Below are 23,890 nucleotides of genomic sequence, written 5' to 3'. Positions count from 1 at the left end.
CCCATTTGACGTTTTTTTCTAACGTGACCAGATTCGTCCTGCGCCCTTTTCATTGAATTTTTTTCCCCCATGGCATATTTCTCCAAGGAAATATCCTCCCACATAGCCCCCTCCCTCAAAGCTACCCCCAAAACCAAAAAAATCCCCCTGAAAACGTCTGTACACTTCCCAATAACCATTATTATATGTAAACACTGGTTGAAGTTTGTAACTTGCAACCCCTCCCCCAGGGACTGTGGGGGAGTAAATCATCCCCAAAAACATAGTTATTATGATTTTCGACTATGCTAAACAAAAAGGCTATCTCGAAATTTTGATCCGTTGACTTTGGGAAAAAAATGAGCGTGGGAGGGGGCCTAGATGCCCTCCAATTTTTTTGGTCACTTAAAAAGGGCACTAGAACTTTTCATTTCCGTTAGAATGAGCCCTCTTGCGACATTCTAGGACCACTTGGTCGATACGATGACCCCTGGGAAAAAAAACAAACAAACAAATAAACACGCACCCGTGATTTGTCTTCTGGCAAAAAATGCAAAATTCCACATTTTTGTAGATAGGAGCTTGAAACTTCTACAGTATGGTTCTCTGATACGTTGAATCTGATGGTGTCATTTTCGTTAAGATCCTACGACTTTTAGGGGGTGTTTCCCCCTATTTTCCTAAATAAGTCAAATTTTCTCAGGCTCGTAACTTTTGATGGCTAAGACTAAACTTGATGAAACTTATATATTTAAAATCAGCATTAAAATGCGATTCTTTTGATGTAGCTATTGATATCAAAATTCAATTTTTAGAGTTTTGGTTACTATTGAGCCGGATCGCTCCTTACTACAGTTCGTTACCACGAACTGTTTGACTAACCTCAACCAGGACTGATAAATAAAATGATTTTAGACGACAAAATTCATTCAAACCAAACAGAACAAAAATAATTAAATACAAGTTTTCAAAGCTAATTTTGCTTTTTTGGCAGCTTCCCTCGAAGGCCTTTTTGTAACTAGTTGAACACTATTATGATCCAAATTTTATTCCAATTCCTTAAGAATGACCCCTTAATCACAAAGGCTGTTTAATTAAAATAAATAGTTCTTTTGAAATTACTAAAAACACCTGAGCGTAAAGAACGAAGTATTGAAGAGGGGACCAACCCCCTCATATACATAATAATTTCTGTTCATTTTAAGTTTTAAATTTCCATTTACTTTCAGTTGAAAAAACTTGTTTTTTAAAAATTTATTTCTCATTGTTTTTTATATAACGCTGGAAAATTTAGCACCCCCTTCACGTAAACTCTCTTTCTCCATGGAAAGATCCTCTCACGTAACCCCTCCCCCGACCCCTCTACCACTAGAAAAAACGTCAGTATACTTCTCAATAACCAATACTATATGTAAACAGTGGGCAAAGTTCAAAACTTGCATCTCCTCCCCCGGGGACTATGGGGGATAAAGTCGTCCTCAAAGACATGGTTATTAGATTTTTTTACTATGCTGAACAAAATGGCTATCTCAAAATTTTGATCCGGTAACAGGAAAAAAATTAGATTGGGAGGGGGGCTAGTTGCCCACCAATATTTCCGATCACTTAAAAAGGGCACTAGAAATATTAATTTCCGTTAAAATGAGCCCTCTCGCGACATTCTAGGATCACTGTGTCGTTACAATCACACCGGGGGAAAAGAAAAAAAAGCGCACCCATGATCATTCTTCTGGCCAAAAATAGAAAATTTCACATTTTTGCAGATAGGAGCTTGAAACTTCTACAGTAGAATTCTCTGATATGCTGAATCTAATGATGTGATTCTCATTAAAATTCTGTGACTTTTAGGGGATTTTCCCCCTTTTTTCGAAAATAAGACAAATATTCTCAGTAACTTTTGACGGGTAAGACTAAGCTTGATGAAACTTTGGTCATTTAAAAAGGGCACTAGAACTTTTAATTTCTGTTCAAATGATTATCAGATCCAATTTCAACCTACTTTCAAGTTTTATGCTAGTTTTTATCAAAATTAATTTAAGAATCTTTGTCCACGAAATAATTTTGTAAGACAAAAACACAGAAAAATGAGCAAAACTTAAATCAAATAATCTACAAAGCATAAACCTACCACAAATGACCCTTAATAAATAAATGAGACCCAAAACGAACAGAAATTACAATAAATAACCGATTGAAACTCGAAAAGAGCAAAAATCAACACGAGTAGGGCTGACAACCCCCATGGCTTCTGAAGGACAAAATACAGTTCGTATTTTACTAAAAAAAAGTTTTCACATTTTCATCTTTAAAAAATAAATAAAACTCTAAGGAATAAATATCAGCATATGTATATTAGAGTGACAACCCACATTCATTTGTATTTTCGTCAGTAAAGTGCAAATTATGTTCTGGCCTCGAGAAGCCACAGGGGTTGTCAGTCCTACTCATGTAAGTTTTTGCTCGTTTGAGCTAAAAAAAATAATAATAATATATTGTGCCAAAATCGTTCTTTACATAGGCATCGCTATTGCGCTGCTTACGATGTAGCTTTGTAATAATAGATACTAGTGGTTATTGTCTTTGATGCCTGACAGCTTTATCGACAAACAATAGCTTCCTTTCGTTTCACAAAAACAATAATTAGGTATTTTCCTTTCTACTACTGCTTAGATTCTACTCACCTTTCTGAACAGTTGAGTCCTATATTGTGATCTATCTACCAAATTGTTTTTTCAGGCAAAAAGATTTTGAATATACTATACCGTGTAATATATGAAAAAAAAATACAATAAAATTTATATAGAGAAATGCTCTCAACTATGTTGATCGCAGTACACATAGCTCTTATAACTCATCTCTTCTTTTCCTCTTTTAATAAATGATTTTCAAATTCTAATTCCAAGCTTTACGCCTTATTTAAACTTGTTCATCTCTGAGTTCACTGTGTATACCTTTATTCCCTGAACATGACGCTTAAAATCTTCTAAAACTTGCACACACAATTACAGTTAAATTGCACAAATATAACTTTATATGAGAATACTTAATTATACTATTCCTTTTTAACTGCTACAATCAGGCTCAAAAGCATCTATCAAATTTTTCAAGTCTTCATTACTTACATAGTTCAATATTTTTTCAGCACATTCATATGGTAACTCAGTATAACCGTTAAAAAGAGAATTGAAACATCTATTAGCCGGTTCAAGTAACTTATTCCTTTCCATGCCCTTTCTGAATTGACTTTTTAATATGCTAGCATAAAATGGAAATTGCGTTTCATATTTTGCTGTTTTTGAAACTCCCACTACATTTTCATTCCTCATATATGCTGCTAATGAGCTTGCTCCTTTTACCAAAATGTCATAAAATGAAACATTGGAATTAGTAATTTTCTCTTTCTTCATACTTGCTAGTTCTCTCAAATACTGATCCTGAATTTCCCTTTCATCTTCATCACCTAAATCAATGTATTCAGTAATTTCACCGCACTTTATTGTGCTTGCCGATCGTATATTTTTTTCACTTACATATAAGTTTGCCGTTTTCATTTTAACTATAAGGCAAATAATAAGTTTAAGAGTTATATTCCCCCTATAGATTCCACGATCAGCATCAAAGTAATCAGAAGCATCAGAATCATAGGTGTTAAGGTCACTATAAAATGACTTTATCCCGGCAGCATTGTCATCAAGAGCTGTACAACCATTTTTACTCGTAATGTTTATGTCAGATCCATGTTCCAGAAGCTCTTCAACAGTTTCAATACTCCCATTATAACAAGCATAGTGAAGTGCTGTTCTGCCATCATTATCTTGAGAGTTAACTCTGGCTCCATAGTTTAGCAACAGTTTTACAATGTTCCCGTGATGATTTTGAGCTGCAATGTGGAGTGCAGAAATTCCACCGTTTTTCTTCACATTTACATTAGCTCCTTTATTCAGAAGCATTGTGCAAATTTCTACATTTCCTGTAAGAGAAGAGAGACACAGAGGCATGTCACCATTTTTTGTTCCCAGGTTAACATTTGCATTATATTCCAAAATAGTTTCAACAACTTTTACATTTTCGTTTTGAATGGCAAAATGAAGAGCTGTTTCGCCCTTTATAGTTCGAGCGTCAACACCAGCACCTTTGTTTAGAAGCAGTTTAGCTATTGCCTCCTTAACCTGAGAATTTCTACCTAAAACTTCATTACCTCTGGGATTGCAAACCATGCATTTACGTACAACAGAAAAACCATCATCTTGTAACGCAATAAGGTGTAATGCTGTTTGCCCATATTTATCAGAAGCGTTAACATCAGCATCATAACTCAAAAGAACTTTAACAATTTCCATGCATTCCGTTTCAACAGCTTGGAACAAAACCTCAGGACTGTTTTTTACATTAGCTTCATTAGCTAAAAGGAACTTTGTAAGCTTTAAATCAGCGTTCTTGGTAGCATAAAATATCGGAGTTTTCCCATTTTCATCTCGGGCATTTATATCAGCTTTATTGCTGATCAATAAATTAGCCATTTCTTCTTGTTTATTTATAACTGCAATATGTAAGGGTGTTAAACCTTTTCCGTGTCCGCTAGGACCAAGAAGCGTATTAACATTGGCACCATACTTTAAAAAGTCTTCAACGATCTTGACATATCCTTTTTCAAAAGCAGCATGCAAAAACTCTGTGTTATTTGTATCTTCAGGGTTTACACTAAAACCATATCTTAGAAGAGCCTCAACAACCTCTTTAAACCATCTAGCATAGCCACGCACTGCAATTTTAAGACATTCTCTGTTGCTTTGGTTATTAATATCTGGTCTGTACTTCAAAATATCCTCAATAGTTGGTAACGGCGAGGCGTAGGCGTAGGCGTTTTCAACAGCGAGGCGTAGTGCAGTTTTGCCATTTTTATCCTGATTGTCAACTGTAGCTCCATACCGTAAAAGGAGTTCGACAATATTCTCTTTTCCCCTAAAAACAGCAATATGAAGAGGGGTGTTGCTATCTTCCCCTTTAGCATCAACGTTAGCACCACTATCTAAAAGTAGCTGAACAACTTCTGTAATGCCTTTTTCAGCAGCGCAATGCAGTGGTGTATATCCTTTGTGCCTTGTACAAGTATACACACAATCAACATGGGCTCCATATTTGAGAAGATAATCAACAGTTTGAGAGCATCCTCCAGAAGCTGCTAAATGAAGCGGACTTGCACCATTATCTTCTATTGCATTAACATTAGCCCCATGCGTCAAAAGATAATCAATAGTTTGTGGGCATCTTCTAGAAGCTGCTAAATGAAGTGGACTTGCACCATAATTTGTTCTTACGTTAACATTACTTCCATACTTTAGAAGTAATTTTGTCATTTCAACATTTTTATCACTGTTTTTTATCGCGCAGTGTAGAGGAGTTTCTCCCAGTGTGTTTACTGCATTAATCCTAGCTCCTTTGTCTAGAATCATTTCAACAACATCTGTATCACTACTAGCAACAGCCAAATGAAGTGGCGTGTCAGAAGGCATGGTGTTTTTGATGTTTACTTTACACCCGTAATTTAAAAGTGATTTAGTGATTTCTATTTTTCTGTTGAACAAAGCATCACGAAGTAATATTTATCCTTCTGACCATCCTTTTGAGTACGAGAGCCCAAACAAATTAATTAGCTCCCTCGTTCTTTCAAGTTCTCCTTCACGAACTGCACGAATTAAACTGTAGTTAACATCATAGTTATCTTGCAAGGCTACTCCACTCCCTGTTAACAATTTTTGGGGTATTAATGGTTAAAACTTCGGCCCTTGAATTAAATCCTCTTCTCTAGATGAACTTTCTTGATTCCCCCTGAAAGAAAATAACTTTATATTATATAAATATAATATTTATTTTAAAAGTATAATATTTATATATTAGATAAGTAGTATATTTATATATGACTATGTAAAATCTTCCTTAAAGATGTTATCCTTTGAAGTCTGTCTTAATATGTCTGCTTACATGTCTATAAGTTATCAATTAGAGGCAGGGAAACAAGAGGTGGTCAAAACTATCAAGGAATAGAAACAAATTTGCTTATAGATGCGTAGAACAATTTTGACGTAGGTCAAGCTTTATTTAAGAGTGATTTAACTGATCTCATGAGTTTCAAGTCATTAAACAGACCTCTGGGAGGGGCCACGGTAGCAAGGCCTGCCATATTTGAGAACCAAGAAAACGTTTTTCTTGCTTCTCACTACCCTTCTTATGAGGTTCTAATTTCTTTGGAATTCTTTATTGCAATTTTATCATTTGGAACCGAGGATCAGAGCTCAATAATCTAGTTGACTAATAATATAAAATAATCAATTATTAATTTTTTGTTATTGGTTTAATTAATAAAACAAATAAAATAACACGGTAGTCTCAGTTGTACTATAATGAAAATCAAATATATTTGCAACATTTCTGCTTAATTTTTTTTCTATATTAAAAATTCAGCATTTTCATGAGTACTTTCCAGTCATCTTGATTACCACGGTAATTCTTTTTGTATTTTTTTCAGTTGTTGTTTTGACACACTAAAAACACTGTCCAAAACCAATATTGTTCCAACTGCATAGAAAGTTAGGGTGGTTGTAGGAGTAGGCCCCTCTTATTTGTAAACCACGATTAGCCTTGTTACATTAAATTGTCTTTTTTAGTGTGTCGCTGTTGATGTTATTATGACAAATACAAGAACGCACTACTCGAAGTATAAATTTTTCTTTACTACTACTACTACTATTACTGCTACCCAGAGCAACATATAGTTTTTCTCTGGCTGGGCGGGGGAGGGGGCGGATGTAGATTTTGCCACCTCCCTCCACATCATCAATTCTGTAAATTTTACAATTTTTGTTTAGAGAGAAAGTTACACATATATCATAGGTAATAATGGTACCGGTATGTGTTAATTACATAATTATATTATTTATCAAAAGAACTCATTTCATCAGCTCACAATTTATTTGCACTACTTTTGAAAGATACATAATATAATTGACTTGAAAAGAGTCTCACTCTCTCCAATATAGCCTAAGGCCCAAACCTAATAAAATGGTAGTGGATGAAGTTTATTGAATTTAAACATTCATGAAATATGTATTTACACAATACAATTATCGAAAAAGAAGGAAACGCCTCCAAAAAGTCAAGGGACCGTAATGATAATCATATCATCAGATGCAGCATATCATAAAACCCTGCGGTATACATTTCAGACACCTGTCTTGCCAGAAGAAAGATCATGGATGCGTGTTTTGTTTTGTTTTCATGGGTGATGGCGTCAACTCGATGATCCTATAAGATCAGGAAAGGCTCATTCAAACGGAAATCAAAGTTCTAAATCTTTTTTTTAATGAGGGCAACTTAAAATTAGCTCATCCCAAGCAGTACAACAACTTGAGTAGCCCTCTTTCCACACCCCCTTTTGCCCCAGAGACATCCGATCAAAATTTTGAGAAGGGCATATTATTCAGCACAGGTAAAAAGTCCCAAAACTATGACTAGGGTAAAAATCTTTTATGAAAAAATTTTAATAATTTTGTATGCAACAGAATTTCAATATGGAATTTGTTTATTATTTGGCTTTCTCTTTAGTGATTCAATTTAGTATACAGAGATGTTCTAAGATAACTGTCAGGGGAAATCGTCTGCATGGCTAGAATAGTTTGTGAGGATTTTCGCCTGGAGGGGATCTACCACGGGAGAAACTTTCTAGAAGTACTTTATTCGGGGAAAAAATTCTATTAGGGAAGCGTTAACCTCCAGGGCAAATTTTGCGGAGGAGGGAGAGGAGAGGATTTTAGACGTAATTTGAAGAAGTAATGAGTTTTCTAGGGGGAATTGTTCATAGGAAATTTTCCAAGAAGACTTTTCAATGAGAATGGAGTTTCCTGGAGGGAACTCAATTTGGGAGGAGAAAGATTTACACGGTAGGAATTTCCATCGAAGGAGAGGCGTATTCCCTGGCATTATTTGAAAAGCAATTAGAAACTAAATTGAACATTTTTTTTTCATATGAAAGCAAGGAGCAACATTAAAAATAAATAAATTTCTGTCTGTTTAAATAAATCTGTTTAAAATAAACAGAATTTGTCTTAAACACGAGGGGAGCTATCTCTCCTTAAACCCTCACCCTTTATGCTAAAGCTTTTTTTCTCAATTCTTTAAGAACGACTTCTGAAACACCATTCCCGTTTAATTGGAACAAGAAACTTTCTTAAACTACTAAAAACTTTAGCGTAAAAAGTCACGAATTGATGAGGGTACAGTCCCCCCCCCCCGTATTCGGAATAATTTTTGTTCGTTTTAAGGTTTAATATTGCTCCTTATTTTCAAAGAGTTCGCGGTGACTAACGGTAGGCTAAACAAGGAACGATATGGGCAAATTTTCTGCTCTGGGGAATTTCCACGGAGACATTTTCATTCGATGGAAGTTTCTAGGGGGTGAACTTTTCAGGGGAAATTTTTCACTGGGGGAATTGCCAGTATTTTTACAATTCTTTTTTATGTCTTGGTTTCTCTTTCCCGACTAAATTTTACTTGTAGAGATGTTAAAGGTAATCGTCCAAGGTAAATTTTCATCGAGATTGCATTGTCCAAACGATATTTCTGGGGGAAAGGGGGTTTTTCCGTGGAGGTTAAGCCAGATATCCCGGCATCATTTAAAAAACAATCAAACTAAAATAAAACTATGTTTTTTTTTCAACTGAAAGCAAGGAGTAACATAAAAACTTAAAAACGAACAGAAATGATTGCGTATATTACACTTTAAAGAGCGAGGCATTGAGGAGGGGACAGCTCCTTCCATAGACGGAATAATTTCTGTTCGTTTTAATTTTTAGTATCGCTAAGTTTTAAGTTTTAAATTAATCAACATCCGCGATATTTCTTCGGGCAAAAAATACAAAATTCCAAATTTTTGCAGATAGGACTTGAAACCTCTACAGTCGGGGTCTCTGATACGTTGAATCGGATAGTGTGATTTTAATTAAGATTCTATGACTGTTAGGGGGTTTTTCCCCCTTTCTTCAAAAATAGGGCAAATTTACTCTGGAGTCATTCTTAAGTAATTGGAACAAAAAGTCAAACATTAGCGTAAACAGTGAGGTACTGAGATGGGGACAAACCCTTATATACGTAATAATTTATGTTCTTTTTAAGTTTTAATGTTGTTCCTTACTTTCAGTTGGAGAAAACTTGTATTTTTATTTAAAAACAACCACAAGATGAAAACATACAATATCTTCGGTTTATTTTCACATAAAAATCATAGTTAAAAGCTAGTTGAGATAACATTAAATCCCAAGATTGACCGAAATATAACACAAACAAATTATTGTTTATATCGGCCATTATCTAACAAAATTCTAACTTTAGCGTAAAGAGCGAGATACTGACAAGGGGAAGAAACTGCCTCATATACATAATATTAGGGGGTTCACCCCCTCGTAAAGACCTTGCTCTTTATGCTAAAGTTCAAATTTTATTCCAACTCTTTAAGAATGTCCCCCGAATCCCAAAAGCCTTTTAATTAAAACAAATAGCTCGTTTGAAGTTACTAAAAATATTTTAGCGTCAAGAGCAAGATACTGACGAGGGGGCGAACCCCCTCATATACGTAGTAATTTTTGTTCGTTTTAAGTTTTAATGCTGCTCCTTACTCTCAGCTGAATAAACTTGTTTTGTTTTGTTTTTTATTTAATTTCTTTTTTTTTAAACAATTCTGGGAAATCCAGTGCTCCCTTCATGGAAATGCTCTTCCCTTGTGAAAAATTTCTCCATGGAAAGATCCAACCACATAACTCTCTCCCCCTGACTCCCTCCCCCATGAGAAAAAATCCCCCAGAAAATGTCTGTATTCTTCCCAATAACCAATACTATGTGTAAACAATGGGCAAAGTTAATGTCTTGCGGCCCTTCCCCCCGGGGAATTTGAAGGATTAGGTCTTCCTCAAAGGCATAGTTATTGGATTTTTCGGTTATGTTGAACAAGTGGACATCTCAAAATTTTGATCTGATGACTTTGGAAAAAAATCAGCGTTTGAGGGGGCCTAGTTGCCCTCCTTTTTTGGTCACTTTATAAAGTCAGTAGAACTTTTAATTTCCGTTCGAATGAACTCTCTTGCGACATTCTAGGACCGCTGGATCGATACGATCACCCCTGGAAAAAGACAAACGAACAAACATCCGTGATCTTTCTTCTAACAAAACAATACAAAATTCCGCATTTTACAGATAGGAGCTTGAAACCTCTACAGTCGGGGTTCTCTGATACACTGAATCTGATGGTGTAATTTTCGTTAAGATTCTATGACTTTAAGGGGGTGTTCCCCCTTTTTCAAAATAAGGCAAAACTTGATGAAACTTGGTTTATTAAAATTCACATAAAAATCCGATTCTTTTGATGTGTCTATTTGTATGAAAATTCCGTTTTTAAGAGTTCTGGTTACTATTCAGCCGGGTTTCCTTACTTACAGTTCGTTATCACGAACTTATTGATGCGATTAGTCAGGTTTCCCGCACCGTGCAATAGCATTATTAGCAACTGTCAACACGAGTCTAATTTTTTTAATGCCTTCACTTGCAAATAATTGAATAAAGGTTCAGAAGACGTCTATTTTAAATAATCATATGGCTTAAATACTTTTCAAACTGAAGATATCGACAATATTGTCCAGCTTGGAAGGAAAGGCGCATCTCAGCACATGCAATTCCCCGTTATGCAATAAAAGCTCAATGAATTACACTGCTTTGAGTGGGGAGACCTAGAACCTCGGATCAATTTTGACTAAACCTCAACCCATTTTGAATAGTGGCTACACATTCAAATAATATCTTCCTACAAACAAAACTTTCACTTCAGATAAAAGACCAGCATTTGACAACACATCAATAAAATTAATACACAAAAAATTTTTCACTTTTGAGATCGTTTTCTAAATCTACAAACATATGTAAACGTCATTAACTTTATTAAATTATTTTAAAATGACACTCCACAGGAACAGGAATTATTCAGAGAGGAATGTGGAGAAGTTAGAAAGAAGAAAACAATATTCAGACCTACTTCAGAAAGGAGATCAAAATTTGATAATATGGTAATTGTCAAAGTCCGGAACATTTTGAAATATTTCGTTAATAAATTTTTAAGCTTTTCACCATCCGATTCTAACCAGAACGTGATTCCTGAACAACGGCAGCAATTGTTACATTTTTGTGCTGTTTCAAGAAGATTTTTTGCAGCTCTGAGAGGATTGTCCACATTTTCTACCAACTTGGTCGCCGATTGCCTTGGTCCCGATTGTCACCGATTTCACCATCCGATTCTAACCAGAACGTTATTCCTGAACAACGGCAGCAATTGTTACATTTTTGTGCTGTTTCAAGAAGATTTTTTGCAGCTCTGAGAGGATTGTCCACATTTTCTACCAACTTGGTCGCCGATTGTCACCGATTTCACCATCCGATTCTAACCAGAACGTGATTCCTGAACAACGGCAGCAATTGTTACATTTTTGTGCTGTTTCAAGAAGATTTTTTGCAGCTCTGAGAGGATTGTCCAGATTTTCTACCAACTTGGTCACCGATTGCCAACTTGGTCAACTTGGTCACCGCTAGGGTGCATAATTGAAAGCAGAGGTCTATTTCTGAATCGTGTCTTGATGTTTGATAGAAGCGGGAATTGTCTTTCTTCGGCTGCATTTGAATGCGGAAGTGAAGGTAAATTCAACATAAAATAGCCTAGATCGCCATACATTGCTTTGTCACGCGGATTTTTAAGACTTGCCAATAATAATAGGGAAATGGTTTCCAAGACATTGGAATTCAATTCAGTGAATATTTCGGTCCCTATGTCCAAGGGCCGTCTCCAGCAGAACACCAGAATATATATATATATATATATATATATATATATATATATATATATATATATATATATATATATATATATATATATATAAGAACTTAATATAAGAACTTTATAAGAACTTTCAAAATCAAATCAAAATGTGAAAATTAAAACTAAAAAGTTTTTATAAGACTTTTTAAAACAGCCCTTGTATCCTTACTTCAACTAACTTAAACCAGGACTGATAAATAAAATGATGTGAGACGACAAAATTCATTCAAACCTAACAGAACAAAAATAATTAAATACAAGTTTTCAAAGCTAATTTTGCTTTTTTGGCAGCTTGCCTCAAAGACCTTTTTGTAACTAGTTGAATACTATTGTAATCCAAATTTTATTCCAATTCCTTAAGAATTTCCCCTGAATCACAAAGGCTGTTTAATTAGAATAAATAGTTCTTTTGAAATTACTAAAAACACCTGAGCGTAAAGAGCGAGGTATTGAAGAGGGGACCAACCCCCTCATATACGTTATAACTTCTGTTCATTTTAAGTTTTAAATTTGCTTTTACTTTCAGTTGAAAAAACTTGTTTTTTAAAATTAATTTCTCATTGTATTTTATATAACGCTGGAACACTTAGCACCCCCTTCACGTAAACTCTCTTTCTCCATGGAAAGATCCTCTTACATAACCCCTTCCCCGACCCCCCTACCACTAGAAAAAACGTCAGTATACTTCTCAATAACCAATACTATATGTAAATAGTGGGCAAAGTTCAAAACTTGCATCTCCTCCCCCGGGGACTATGGGGGATAAAGTCGTCCTCAAAGACATGGTTATTAGATTTTTTGACTATGTTGAACAAAATGGCTATCTGAAAATTTTGATCCGGTAACAGGAAAAAAAATAGCTTGGGAGGGGGGCTAGTTGCCCATCAATTTTTCCGATCACTTAAAAAGGGCACTAGAAATATTAATTTCCGTTAAAATGAGCCCTCTCGCGACATTCTAGGATCACTGTGTCGTTACAATCACCCCGGGGAAAAAGAAAAAAACAAAAAAACGCGTATCTCTGATCTTTTTTCTGGCCAAAAATACAAAATTCCACATTTTTGCAGATAGGAGCTTGAAACTTCTACAGTAGAATTCTCTGATATGCTAAATCTAATGATGTGATTTTCATTAAGATTCTGTGACTTTTAGGGGATGTTTCCCCCTTCTTTCGAAAATAAGACAAATATTCTCAGTAATTTTTGACGGGTAAGACTAAGCTTGATGAAACTTTGGTCATTTAAAAAGGGCACTAGAACTTTTAATTATCTTTTCGAATGATCATCAAATCCAATTTCAACCTACTTTCAAGTTTTATGCTAGTTTTTATCAAAATTAATTTAAGAATCTTTGTCCACGAAATAAGTTTTTTAAAACAAAAGCACAGAAAAATGAGCAAAAATTAAATCAAATAATCTACAAAGCGTAAAACTACCACAAATGACCCTTAATAAATAAATGAGACCCAAAACGAACAGAAATTACAATAAATAACCGATTGAAACTCAAAAAGAGCAAAAATTAACACGAGTAGGGCTGACAACCCCCATGGCTTCTGAAGGACAAAATACAGTTCGTATTCTACTAAAAAAAAAGTTTTCACATTTTCATCTTTAAAAAATAAATAAAACTCTAAGGAATAAATATCAGCATATGTATATTAGAGTGACAACCCACATTCATTTGTATTTTTGTCAGTAAAGTGCAAATTATGTTCTGGCCTCGAGAAGCCACAGGGGTTGTAAGTCCTACTCATGTTAGTTTTTGCTCATTTGAGCTCAAAAAATAATAAGAATATATTGTGCCAAAATCGTTCTTTACATAGGCATCGCTATTGCGCTGCTTACGATGTAGCTTTGTAATAATACATACTAGTGGTTATTGTCTTTTTAAGATGCCTGACAGCTTTATCGACAAACAATAGCTTCCTTTTGTTTCACAAAAACAATAATTAGGTGTTTTCCTTTCTACTACTGCTTATATTCTACTCACCTTTCTGAACAGTGAGTCCTATATTGTGATCTATCTACCAAATTGTTTTTTCAGGCAAAAAAGATTTTGAATATACTATACCGTGTAATATATGAAAAAAAAATATAATAAAATTTATATAGAGAAATACTCTCAACTATATTGATCGCAGTACACATAGCTCTTATAACTCATCTCTTCTTTTCCTCTTTTAATAAATGATTTTCAAATTCTAATTCCAAGCTTTACGCCTTATTTAAACTTGTTCATCTCTGAGTTCACTGTGTATACCTTTATTCCCTGAACATGACGCTTAAAATCTTTTAAAACTTGCACACACAATTACAGTTAAATTGCACAAATATAACTTTATATGAGAATACTTAATTATACTATTCCTTTTTAACTGCTACAATCAGGCTCAAAAGCATCTATCAAATTTTTCAAATCTTCATTACTTACATAGTTCAATATTTTTTCAGCACATTCATATGGTAACTCAGCACATTCAGCACAGTATTATTCAGCACAGGTAAAAAGTCCCAAAACTATGACTAGGGTAAAAATCTTTTATGAAAGAATTTTAATAATTTTGTATGCAACAGAATTTCAATATGGAATTTGTTTATTATTTGGCTTTCTCTTTAGTGATTCAATTTAGTATACAGAGATGTTCTAAGATAACTGTCAGGGGAAATCGTCTGCATGGCTAGAATAGTTTGTGAGGATTTTCGCCTGGAGGGGATCTACCACGGGAGAAACTTTCTAGAAGTACTTTATTCGGGGAAAAAATTCTATTAGGGAAGCGTTAACCTCCAGGGCAAATTTTGCGGAGGAGGGAGAGGAGAGGATTTTAGACGTAATTTGAAGAAGTAATGAGTTTTCTAGGGGGAATTGTTCACAGGAAATTTTCCAAGAAGACTTTTCAATGAGAATGGAGTTTCCTGGAGGGAACTCAATTTGGGAGGAGAAAGATTTACACGGTAGGAATTTCCATCGAAGGAGAGGCGTATTCCCTGGCATTATTTGAAAAGCAATTAGAAACTAAATTGAACATTTTTTTTCATATGAAAGCAAGGAGCAACATTAAAAATAAATAAATTTCTGTCTGTTTAAATAAATCTGTTTAAAATAAACAGAATTTGTCTTAAACACGAGGGGAGCTATCTATCCTTAAACCCTCACCCTTTATGCTAAAGCTTTTTTTCTCAATTCTTTAAGAACGACTTCTGAAACACCATTCCCGTTTAATTGGAACAAGAAACTTTCTTAAACTACTAAAAACTTTAGCGTAAAAAGTCACGAATTGATGAGGGTACAGTCCCCCCCCCCGTATTCGGAATAATTTTTGTTCGTTTTAAGGTTTAATATTGCTCCTTATTTTCAAAGAGTTCGCGGTGACTAACGGTAGGCTAAACAAGGAGCGATACGGGCAAATTTTCTGCTCTGGGGAATTTCCACGGAGACATTTTCATTCGAGGGAAGTTTCTAGGGGGTGAACTTTTCAGGGGAAATTTTTCACTGGGGGAATTGTCAGTATTTTTACAATTCTTTTTTATGTCTTGGTTTCTCTTTCCCGACTAAATTTTACTTGTAGAGATGTTGAAGGTAATCGTCCAAGGTAAATTTTCACCGAGATTGCATTGTCCAAACGATATTTCTGGGGGAAAGGGGGTTTTTCCGTGGAGGTTAAGCCAGATATCCCGGCATCATTTAAAAAACAATCAAACTAAAATAAAACTATGTTTTTTTTTCAACTGAAAGCAAGGAGTAACATAAAAACTTAAAAACGAACAGAAATGATTGCGTATATTACACTTTAAAGAGCGAGGCATTGAGGAGGGGACAGCTCCTTCCATAGACGGAATAATTTCTGTTCGTTTTAATTTTTAGTATCGCTAAGTTTTAAGTTTTGAATTAATCAACATCCGCGATATTTCTTCGGGCAAAAAATACAAAATTCCAAATTTTTGCAGATAGGACTTGAAACCTCTACAGTCGGGGTCTCAGATACGCTGAATCGGATAGTGTGATTTTAATTAAGATTCTATGACTGTTAGGGGGTTTTTCCCCCTTTCTTCAAAAATAGGGCAAATTTACTCTGGAGTCATTCTTAAGTAATTGGAACAAAAAGTCAAACATTAGCGTAAACAGTGAGGTACTGAGATGGGGACAAACCCTCATATACGTAATAATTTATGTTCTTTTTAAGTTTTAATGTTGTTCCTTACTTTCAGTTGGAGAAAACTTGTATTTTTATTTAAAAACAACCACAAGATGAAAACATACAATATCTTCGGTTTATTTTCACATAAAAATCATAGTTAAAAGCTAGTTGAGATAACATTAAATCCCAAGATTGACCGAAATATAACACAAACAAATTATTGTTTATATCGGCCATTATCTAACAAAATTCTAACTTTAGCGTAAAGAGCGAGATACTGACAAGGGGAAGAAACTGCCTCATATACATAATATTAGGGGGTTCACCCCCTCGTAAAGACCTTGCTCTTTATGCTAAAGTTCAAATTTTATTCCAACTCTTTAAGAATGTCCCCCGAATCCCAAAAGCCTTTTAATTAAAACAAATAGCTCGTTTGAAGTTACTAAAAATATTTTAGCGTCAAGAGCAAGATACTGACGAGGGGGCGAACCCCCTCATATACGTAGTAATTTTTGATCGTTTTAAGTTTTAATGCTGCTCCTTACTCTCAGCTGAATAAACTTGTTTTGTTTTGTTTTTTATTTAATTTCTTTTTTTTAAACAATTCTGGGAAATCCAGTGCTCCCTTCATGGAAATGCTCTTCCCTTGTGAAAAATTTCTCCATGGAAAGATCCAACCACATAACTCTCTCCCCCTGACTCCCTCCCCCATGAGAAAAAATCCCCCAGAAAATGTCTGTATTCTTCCCAATAACCAATACTATGTGTAAACAATGGGCAAAGTTAATGTCTTGCGGCCCTTCCCCCCGGGGAATTTGAAGGATTAAGTCTTCCTCAAAGGCATAGTTATTGGATTTTTCGGCTATGTTGAACAAGTGGACATCTCAAAATTTTGATCTGATGACTTTGGAAAAAAAATCAGCGTTTGAGGGGGCCTAGTTGCCCTCCTTTTTTGGTCACTTTATAAAGTCAGTAGAACTTTTAAATTCCGTTCGAATGAACTCTCTTGCGACATTCTAGGACCGCTGGATCGATACGATCACCCCTGGAAAAAGACAAACGAACAAACATCCGTGATCTTTCTTCTAGCAAAACAATACAAAATTCCGCATTTTACAGATAGGAGCTTGAAACCTCTACAGTCGGGGTTCTCTGATACACTGAATCTGATGGTGTAATTTTCGTTAAGATTCTATGACTTTAAGGGGGTGTTCCCCCTTTTTCAAAATAAGGCAAAACTTGATGAAACTTAGTTTATTAAAATTCACATAAAAATCCGATTCTTTTGATGTGTCTATTTGTATGAAAATTCCGTTTTTAAGAGTTCTGGTTACTATTCAGCCGGGTTTCCTTACTTACAGTTCGTTATCACGAACTTATTGATGCGATTAGTCAGGTTTCCCGCACCGTGCAATAGCATTATTAGCAACTGTCAACACGAGTCTAATTTTTTTAATGCCTTCACTTGCAAATAATTGAATAAAGGTTCAGAAGACGTCTATTTTAAATAATCATATGGCTTAAATATTTTTCAAACTGAAGATATCGACAATATTGTCCAGCTTGGAAGGAAAGGCGCATCTCAGCACATGCAATTCCCCGTTATGCAATAAAAGCTCAATGGATTACACTGCTTTGAGTGGGGAGACCTAGAACCTCGGATCAATTTTGACTAAACCTCAACCCATTTTGAATAGTGGCTACACATTCAAATAATATCTTCCTACAAACAAAACTTTCACTTCAGATAAAAGACCAGCATTTGACAACACATCAATAAAATTAACACACACAAAAAATTTTTCACTTTTGAGATCGTTTTCTAAATCTACAAACATATGTAAACGTCATTAACTTTATTAAATTATTTTTAAATGACACTCCACAGGAACAGGAATTATTCAGAGAGGAATGTGGAGAAGTTAGAAAGAAGAAAACAATATTCAGACCTACTTCAGAAAGGAGATCAAAATTTGATAATATGGTAATTGTCAAAGTCAGGAACATTTTGAAATATTTCGTTAATAAATTTTTAAGCTTTTCACCATCCGATTCTAACCAGAACGTGATTCCTGAACAACGGCAGCAATTGTTACATTTTTGTGCTGTTTCAAGAAGATTTTTTGCAGCTCTGAGAGGATTGTCCAGATTTTCTACCAACTTGGTCAACTTGGTCACCGCTAGGGTGCATAATTGAAAGCAGAGGTCTATTTCTGAATCGTGTCTTGATGTTTGATAGAAGCGGGAATTGTCTTTCTTCAGCTGCATTTGAATGCGGAAGTGCACGTAAATTCAACATAAAATAGCCTAGATCGCCATACATTGCTTTGTCACGCGGATTTTTAAGACTTGCCAATAATTTCCAGAAAGTAGAACCTAACTCAGTACCAATAATTCTATGCATCTCTGCCTTATCCTAAGAGACCAACAACCATTTGTATTCAAGGTTGTTTCATGCTTTCTCGATCTCTGGTTCTGATTCCCCAAGACGGTGTGAGAAACGGCCAGCAGGCTAACGACGGTGTCAAGCCTTCCTTCACGTGCAACTTCCGGGCCAAAGCAGGCAAAGGCTTTTAATATTGGATTGTTGTGGTCGTTTCTCTTCCGAATTAGTAACACGAGCTAGACAATAAAGGCAAGACAACTCAGATGAAACTGCTTCAGATGGTTAGGGGTAATCACTTCTCGAAACTTCGAAAGATATCCTTCGGTATTTTTTCTTAACGAAATTTCGTTGAAGTTCTTGGAGCTGTTCGGGATCATAGAAAGAATGAAAGGGGGTCATCATTGTACCTTAATAATATTTGATTCACATTAAGCAACAAGATTCCTTGTTATCGGCTGTGGGTGGTAAACGTTTTAAGAGGACTGGTTTCCTGGGCCCAGTGTAAAAGACAATGACAGCTAACCTGGAGATGTTAATGAATAATTTTGCACTCGGATCTTTTGTGTTTTAGTGTAGCAACAATTATTTATAGCCTAAAAGTTTAAGCAAATATATATATATATATATATATATATATATATATATATATATATTTTGTGTTTGTGCTGTTGCATTGGTGATTTTTCTTTTCATGATATATATATATATATATATATATATATATATATATATATATATATATATATATATATATATATATATATATATATATATAGTATGCAGAGCTTATTTCTTGGGACGAATCTTCAAAACTGAAATGCAAATTTAATAATGCCAAATTTCGATACAAGATTTCTTCCAGAACAATGTCGGTGTTTCTATCATTAGTGCCAAAAAAACCGTCTGGCTAAAATTGTTTTGCCAATGAAGATTTTAAAAAAAGGTCACCATATCTGAAGTTTGGACACGAAATTTGTAAAAATTGACCAATTGTGACATCAATGGTTTCAATATGATAGGAAACCTTTTGAGGTAAATGCATGGAGAATAGGGACAATTTTAATGAACTACAAGACAAATCACGCTAATTATGATATTTTGGGGCAGGGTGTACGAGTCCATACGCAAGTACAAAATATCTCAGCGGGATGATGTTAGGAGAGAGCAGAATTTAAATGCAAAATATCATAGAAAGTTTTGGTTAAGAGACAGGCAAGGCATGACCACGAGTGGAGAGCTTCGCTTCCACTTCCCTAACTTTCCGACCAGAAAACCTCAAGATTCTTTACAGAACTAATTACATTTTTTAATTATTGGCTTTTTGGCTTTATCTCTCGTATTTGCCCCTTTCAATTTCCCCAAGTAATTTTTGAGAACCTGACTGAGGCACGACCTCAAGCCCCTTCCCCTTTCCATCCTTGCCCACTGTCAACGTAGGAAAACTAAATACTGTCTGTTTTTGTGGGTTTTCACGTTTTTCACATAATCTAATCTGAGAAGTTAATGAACCTTACTCCGAAACTAATTTCAATCAGGACATTGATCGAATTTATAGAAAAAAAACAATCAATTTCTTAGAATAGAAAGAACTGAGACATTTCATTTTTTTTTCCTTTTTAAAAAGAATATTTTTTGTTCCATTTCATTTGAAGTATTGAAATTTGACAACTGAATTTTTTTTTTAAACGTCAATTGATAATCAAACAGTTTTTGTAACGAACTGAATGTAAGGAACGAGGCGGCTCAATAGCAACCGAAACCCTAAAAAACGGAAATCCAAAACGATATTAAAAGATTAAAAGAATCAAGTTATATTAAAAGAATCAGCTTATTATGTTGATTCAAAATATAAATTGGTTTCTTACATAAGCATCATAGAATTACCGTAAAAAATTCTTTTCAATTATATTTGATCAAACAACTCGTGGTAACGAACTATACGTAAGGAGCGACTCGGCTAAATAGCAACGGAAACTCTTTAAAAAAAGGTAAGAAGCTGTTTAAAAAGTACTAAAAAAAATTAGAAAAGAGATAGGTGCTGAGGAGGTGACAACCCCCGATACTTGTGTATTATTCAGAACACACTCAATAAGTGAAGAGGTGGTTAGGTTAAGTTAATTATTTGATATAATGCACCCCACCCCACCCCCTAATGTGCAAATATATAGCCCAAACTGTTGATAAACCTAATGAAATAAAACAAAATATGATGAAAATATAATATTTTATTAGGGAAATTATAAAATTACAACTTAGAATTATGTACCCAGAATGCATGACGCACTGTTTTATTGTGGGCAACAACCCCTTATCCTGGAAAAATATAATTGCCTCTTTTTCAGTCTTTGGCAAATCCCAAATCTTCATTTTAAAATCCATGTTCAGACACTATCTTCTATCCCTATGCGTAGCAAACTAAATTGAGTTTTGTTTTTGTGGCTATGAAACCAGATTTCCTCAGCAAAATTCTTGAGTGTGTTCTGAATTGATGTTTCCCGAAAGAACCTAACTTCACTCATTGAGTGTGTTCTGAATAATAGACAAGTACCCAACCCCCTTCACATACTTAATAACTTCTGTTCGTTTTAAGTTTTAATCTTGCTCCTTACTTTCAGTTGAAAATAAAACTTGTTTTTTTATTTAATTTTTAAAGGAATCAGTTTAGTTTGCTGTAGCAATCTGTTGAATTGGCAAATCGACGATTTGTTAATTGTTTTTTCTCTCAAATTTGCTTTATTTGGATTTGCTAATACGCAAAGTGACCTTATTTTTCATCAACAATTGGTTCAGGTTGCTAAACATAACAAATTTGAAAAAAGGTGAATTGGCGTATGTAGCCCAAAGCTAGCCCCATTGAGGAGCTCGAAAACCTTCCAAAATACCAAGGAACTTATCGAATTATACGCTTAAATACACAACTTAAAAATATAGGAATATACAAAAAAAAGAGCTATGAGCTCATATGGCACTCTTGACGAGGTCGGAAGAGCCAAGAGCTCGTATGGCATGAGCTCTAGCGAAATTCTAAGAATCAAGAGATTGATTTAATAGAAAAAGCAGAGGCTTAATACCGGTCGGGATTTAAAATAAGAGCTCTGACACACGAGGTCCTTCTAAATATCAAAATTCATTAAGATCCGACCACCCACTCGTAATTTAAAATTTCTGTTTTTCTAATTTTTTTCCTCTCCCTTCAGCCCCCCCCCCCAGATGGTCCATTCGGGGGAAACTTGTGCAAATCCCTGACACGCCTATCGATTTTCATCGTCCTAGCACGTCCAGAAGCACCGAACTCGCCAAAGCACTGGAAATCCCCCCAACTACCCCAAAGAGGGTGGAACTGTTCCAATTATGTCAATCACGTATCTAAAACTTGTGCTTATTCTTCCCATCAAGTTTCAACCCGATCTTTCCACTCTAAGCGTTTTCCAAGATTTCCGGTTTCCAAGATTTCTGTTTCCCCTCTCCAATGGATCCGATCAAATGGATCCGTTTCCCCTCTATTTCACTGGATCCGATTCGAATTGAAAATGGAGCATCTGAGACATAAGATATTTCTATATATCAAGTTTCATTAAGATCCGATTACCCATTCGTAAGAAAAAGATACCTCAATTTTCACATTTTCCAAGATTTCCGATTTCCCCCTCCAACTCCCCCCAAAGGCACCGGATCCGGTCAGGATTTAAAATAAGCTTTCTGATGCACAAGATCCTTTTAAATATCAAATTCCATTGAGATCTGATATTTCTATATATCAAGTTTCGTTAAGATCCGATTACCCATTCGTAAGAAAAAGATACCTCAATTTTCACATTTTCCAAAATTTCCGATTTCCCCCTCCAACTCCCCCCAAAGGCACTGGATCCGGTCAGGATTGAAAATAAGCTTTCTGATGCACAAGATCCTTTTAAATATAAAATTTCATTGAGATCTGATCGTCCATTTGTAAGCTCTGTGACACGCAGTGCTTCCATTGTCCCTGAATTTTCGGGGATTTTCCCGAAATTCGAGAAAAATCCCCGAAAAAAAATGTCGTTCCCCGAATCCCCGAAAACTCCCCGAAAATCTTTCTTTTCCCATGATCTACCCGAAATAGAGTTAGTGAAAGGTTCACTGTTCGTTCCACAATTTTAATATTGTTTTGCACCTTTATACTATGGTACGCTGGCGAACGTATGATATTGAAAAATTTTAAACGGGATTGAGCTTATAGTTTGGAAATTCAAATCTTCTAAGCATTGCAAAGTTCAAAATTAACCGGTTGGGTATAATATCTTCTGCTTCAAGTTATAATTATCTCGTGAGTATTGGTGATTCTTCGCATTTCCTTGATTGTTTTACCATACTTACACTTTAGACAATTGTAGTTGCAGTTGAATGCTTCAGTTACCTAACCAGGGTCTACCTGGTCCCACCCAAAATTTCCATCCCCCCTACTCTCAACCTTTATTTGGAATCCTCCCTAAAGGACAAAGTGCAACAACATAAACACAAGCACCAAATGTTTGGTGCTTTGGGAGAAAGAGGGAGGTATATTGTATATCAGTACTATTGCAGAGTCCTTCAGTGTTACAAGTCCCAGGAATATGAACACACTCAAAAAGAATGCAGAGCTAAAGAGTCAGTCAGTCTGTTTGAGGTGCTCAGAGAAACACCAATCAGACCAGTGTCCATTGAAAACAATAGAAAACGAAGTACCTCTGCGAAATTGGACTGGTTTCTGTGCCGACACAATAAACTCAATGATGGGATGTCACAATTCGGTTGCAAAGCTGATCAGTGACAATTATTCGTGGGTGGTAGTTGTCAAGTGTAATTGCCACTCCATTCATCTTTGTGCTTCGTATGCCTGCAAGAAGCTTACCAAAACTCTGGAAGACTTATGTCGCCACGTTCATAGTCGTTTCCCTATGAGGGCTAAGCGAGTTGCAGTACTTAAAGAATTTCAAGATTTCTCGGTTACACCAGATCACAAAATTTTAGCCCCTGGACAAACCCGGTGGCTGTCCCTCCATGTATGTGTGCAAAGAATTCTTGAACAGTGGAGCGCATTGTCCCTCTATTTCACTAGTGCCAATTTTGATGACCCCACCCATGGCAATGAACTTGGCCTTAGTGCTCTGAAAAATCCTTTTATGAAGGTTCTAATGATGTTTGTTGACTACGCTCTAGGCCTTTTGAACGACTTTAATGTATTGTTTCAATCGAAGTCACCAATTTTCTATAAGCTGAAGACGGAAATACTTAAGCTTATTGCAACCTTGGCTATAAACTATATGGATGGAACCTACGTCAGAAACTGTACTGATCTTTTGGTTCTTGACGTAACAGACGAGAGCCATTATATTGACGTTCAGAAGGTCTATCTCGGGTATACTGAAGAAGAGGAGTTGGCATCCTTGGTCTCGTTTAGTCCAGATATCTCACAATTGGAGGTGAGAAAGGTCTACATAACAGCAAGAGACTTTTACAAGGA

The 23,890-nt window shown here is 35.4% G+C and overlaps 1 protein-coding gene across 1 annotated transcript in view; it reads right to left on the bottom strand.

The window, feature by feature from the left end:
* Nucleotides 1-2,736: 2,736 nt before the first annotated feature.
* LOC136035964 (ankyrin-3-like) overlaps nt 2,737-23,890 on the bottom strand; it is a 34,692-nt gene continuing 13,538 nt past the window's right edge. The window contains exon 2 of the mRNA XM_065717860.1: nt 2,737-5,808. Within this exon, the coding sequence (XP_065573932.1) occupies nt 3,042-5,492 (2,451 nt within the window). The 5' untranslated portion in view covers nt 5,493-5,808 and the 3' untranslated portion in view covers nt 2,737-3,041. The remainder of the gene's footprint in view (nt 5,809-23,890) is intronic.

This window comes from Artemia franciscana, chromosome 2 (assembly GCF_032884065.1).
Source record: "Artemia franciscana chromosome 2, ASM3288406v1, whole genome shotgun sequence".
Lineage (NCBI taxonomy): Eukaryota > Metazoa > Arthropoda > Branchiopoda > Anostraca > Artemiidae > Artemia > Artemia franciscana.
This window is presented reverse-complemented; position numbering and strand designations above follow the sequence as displayed.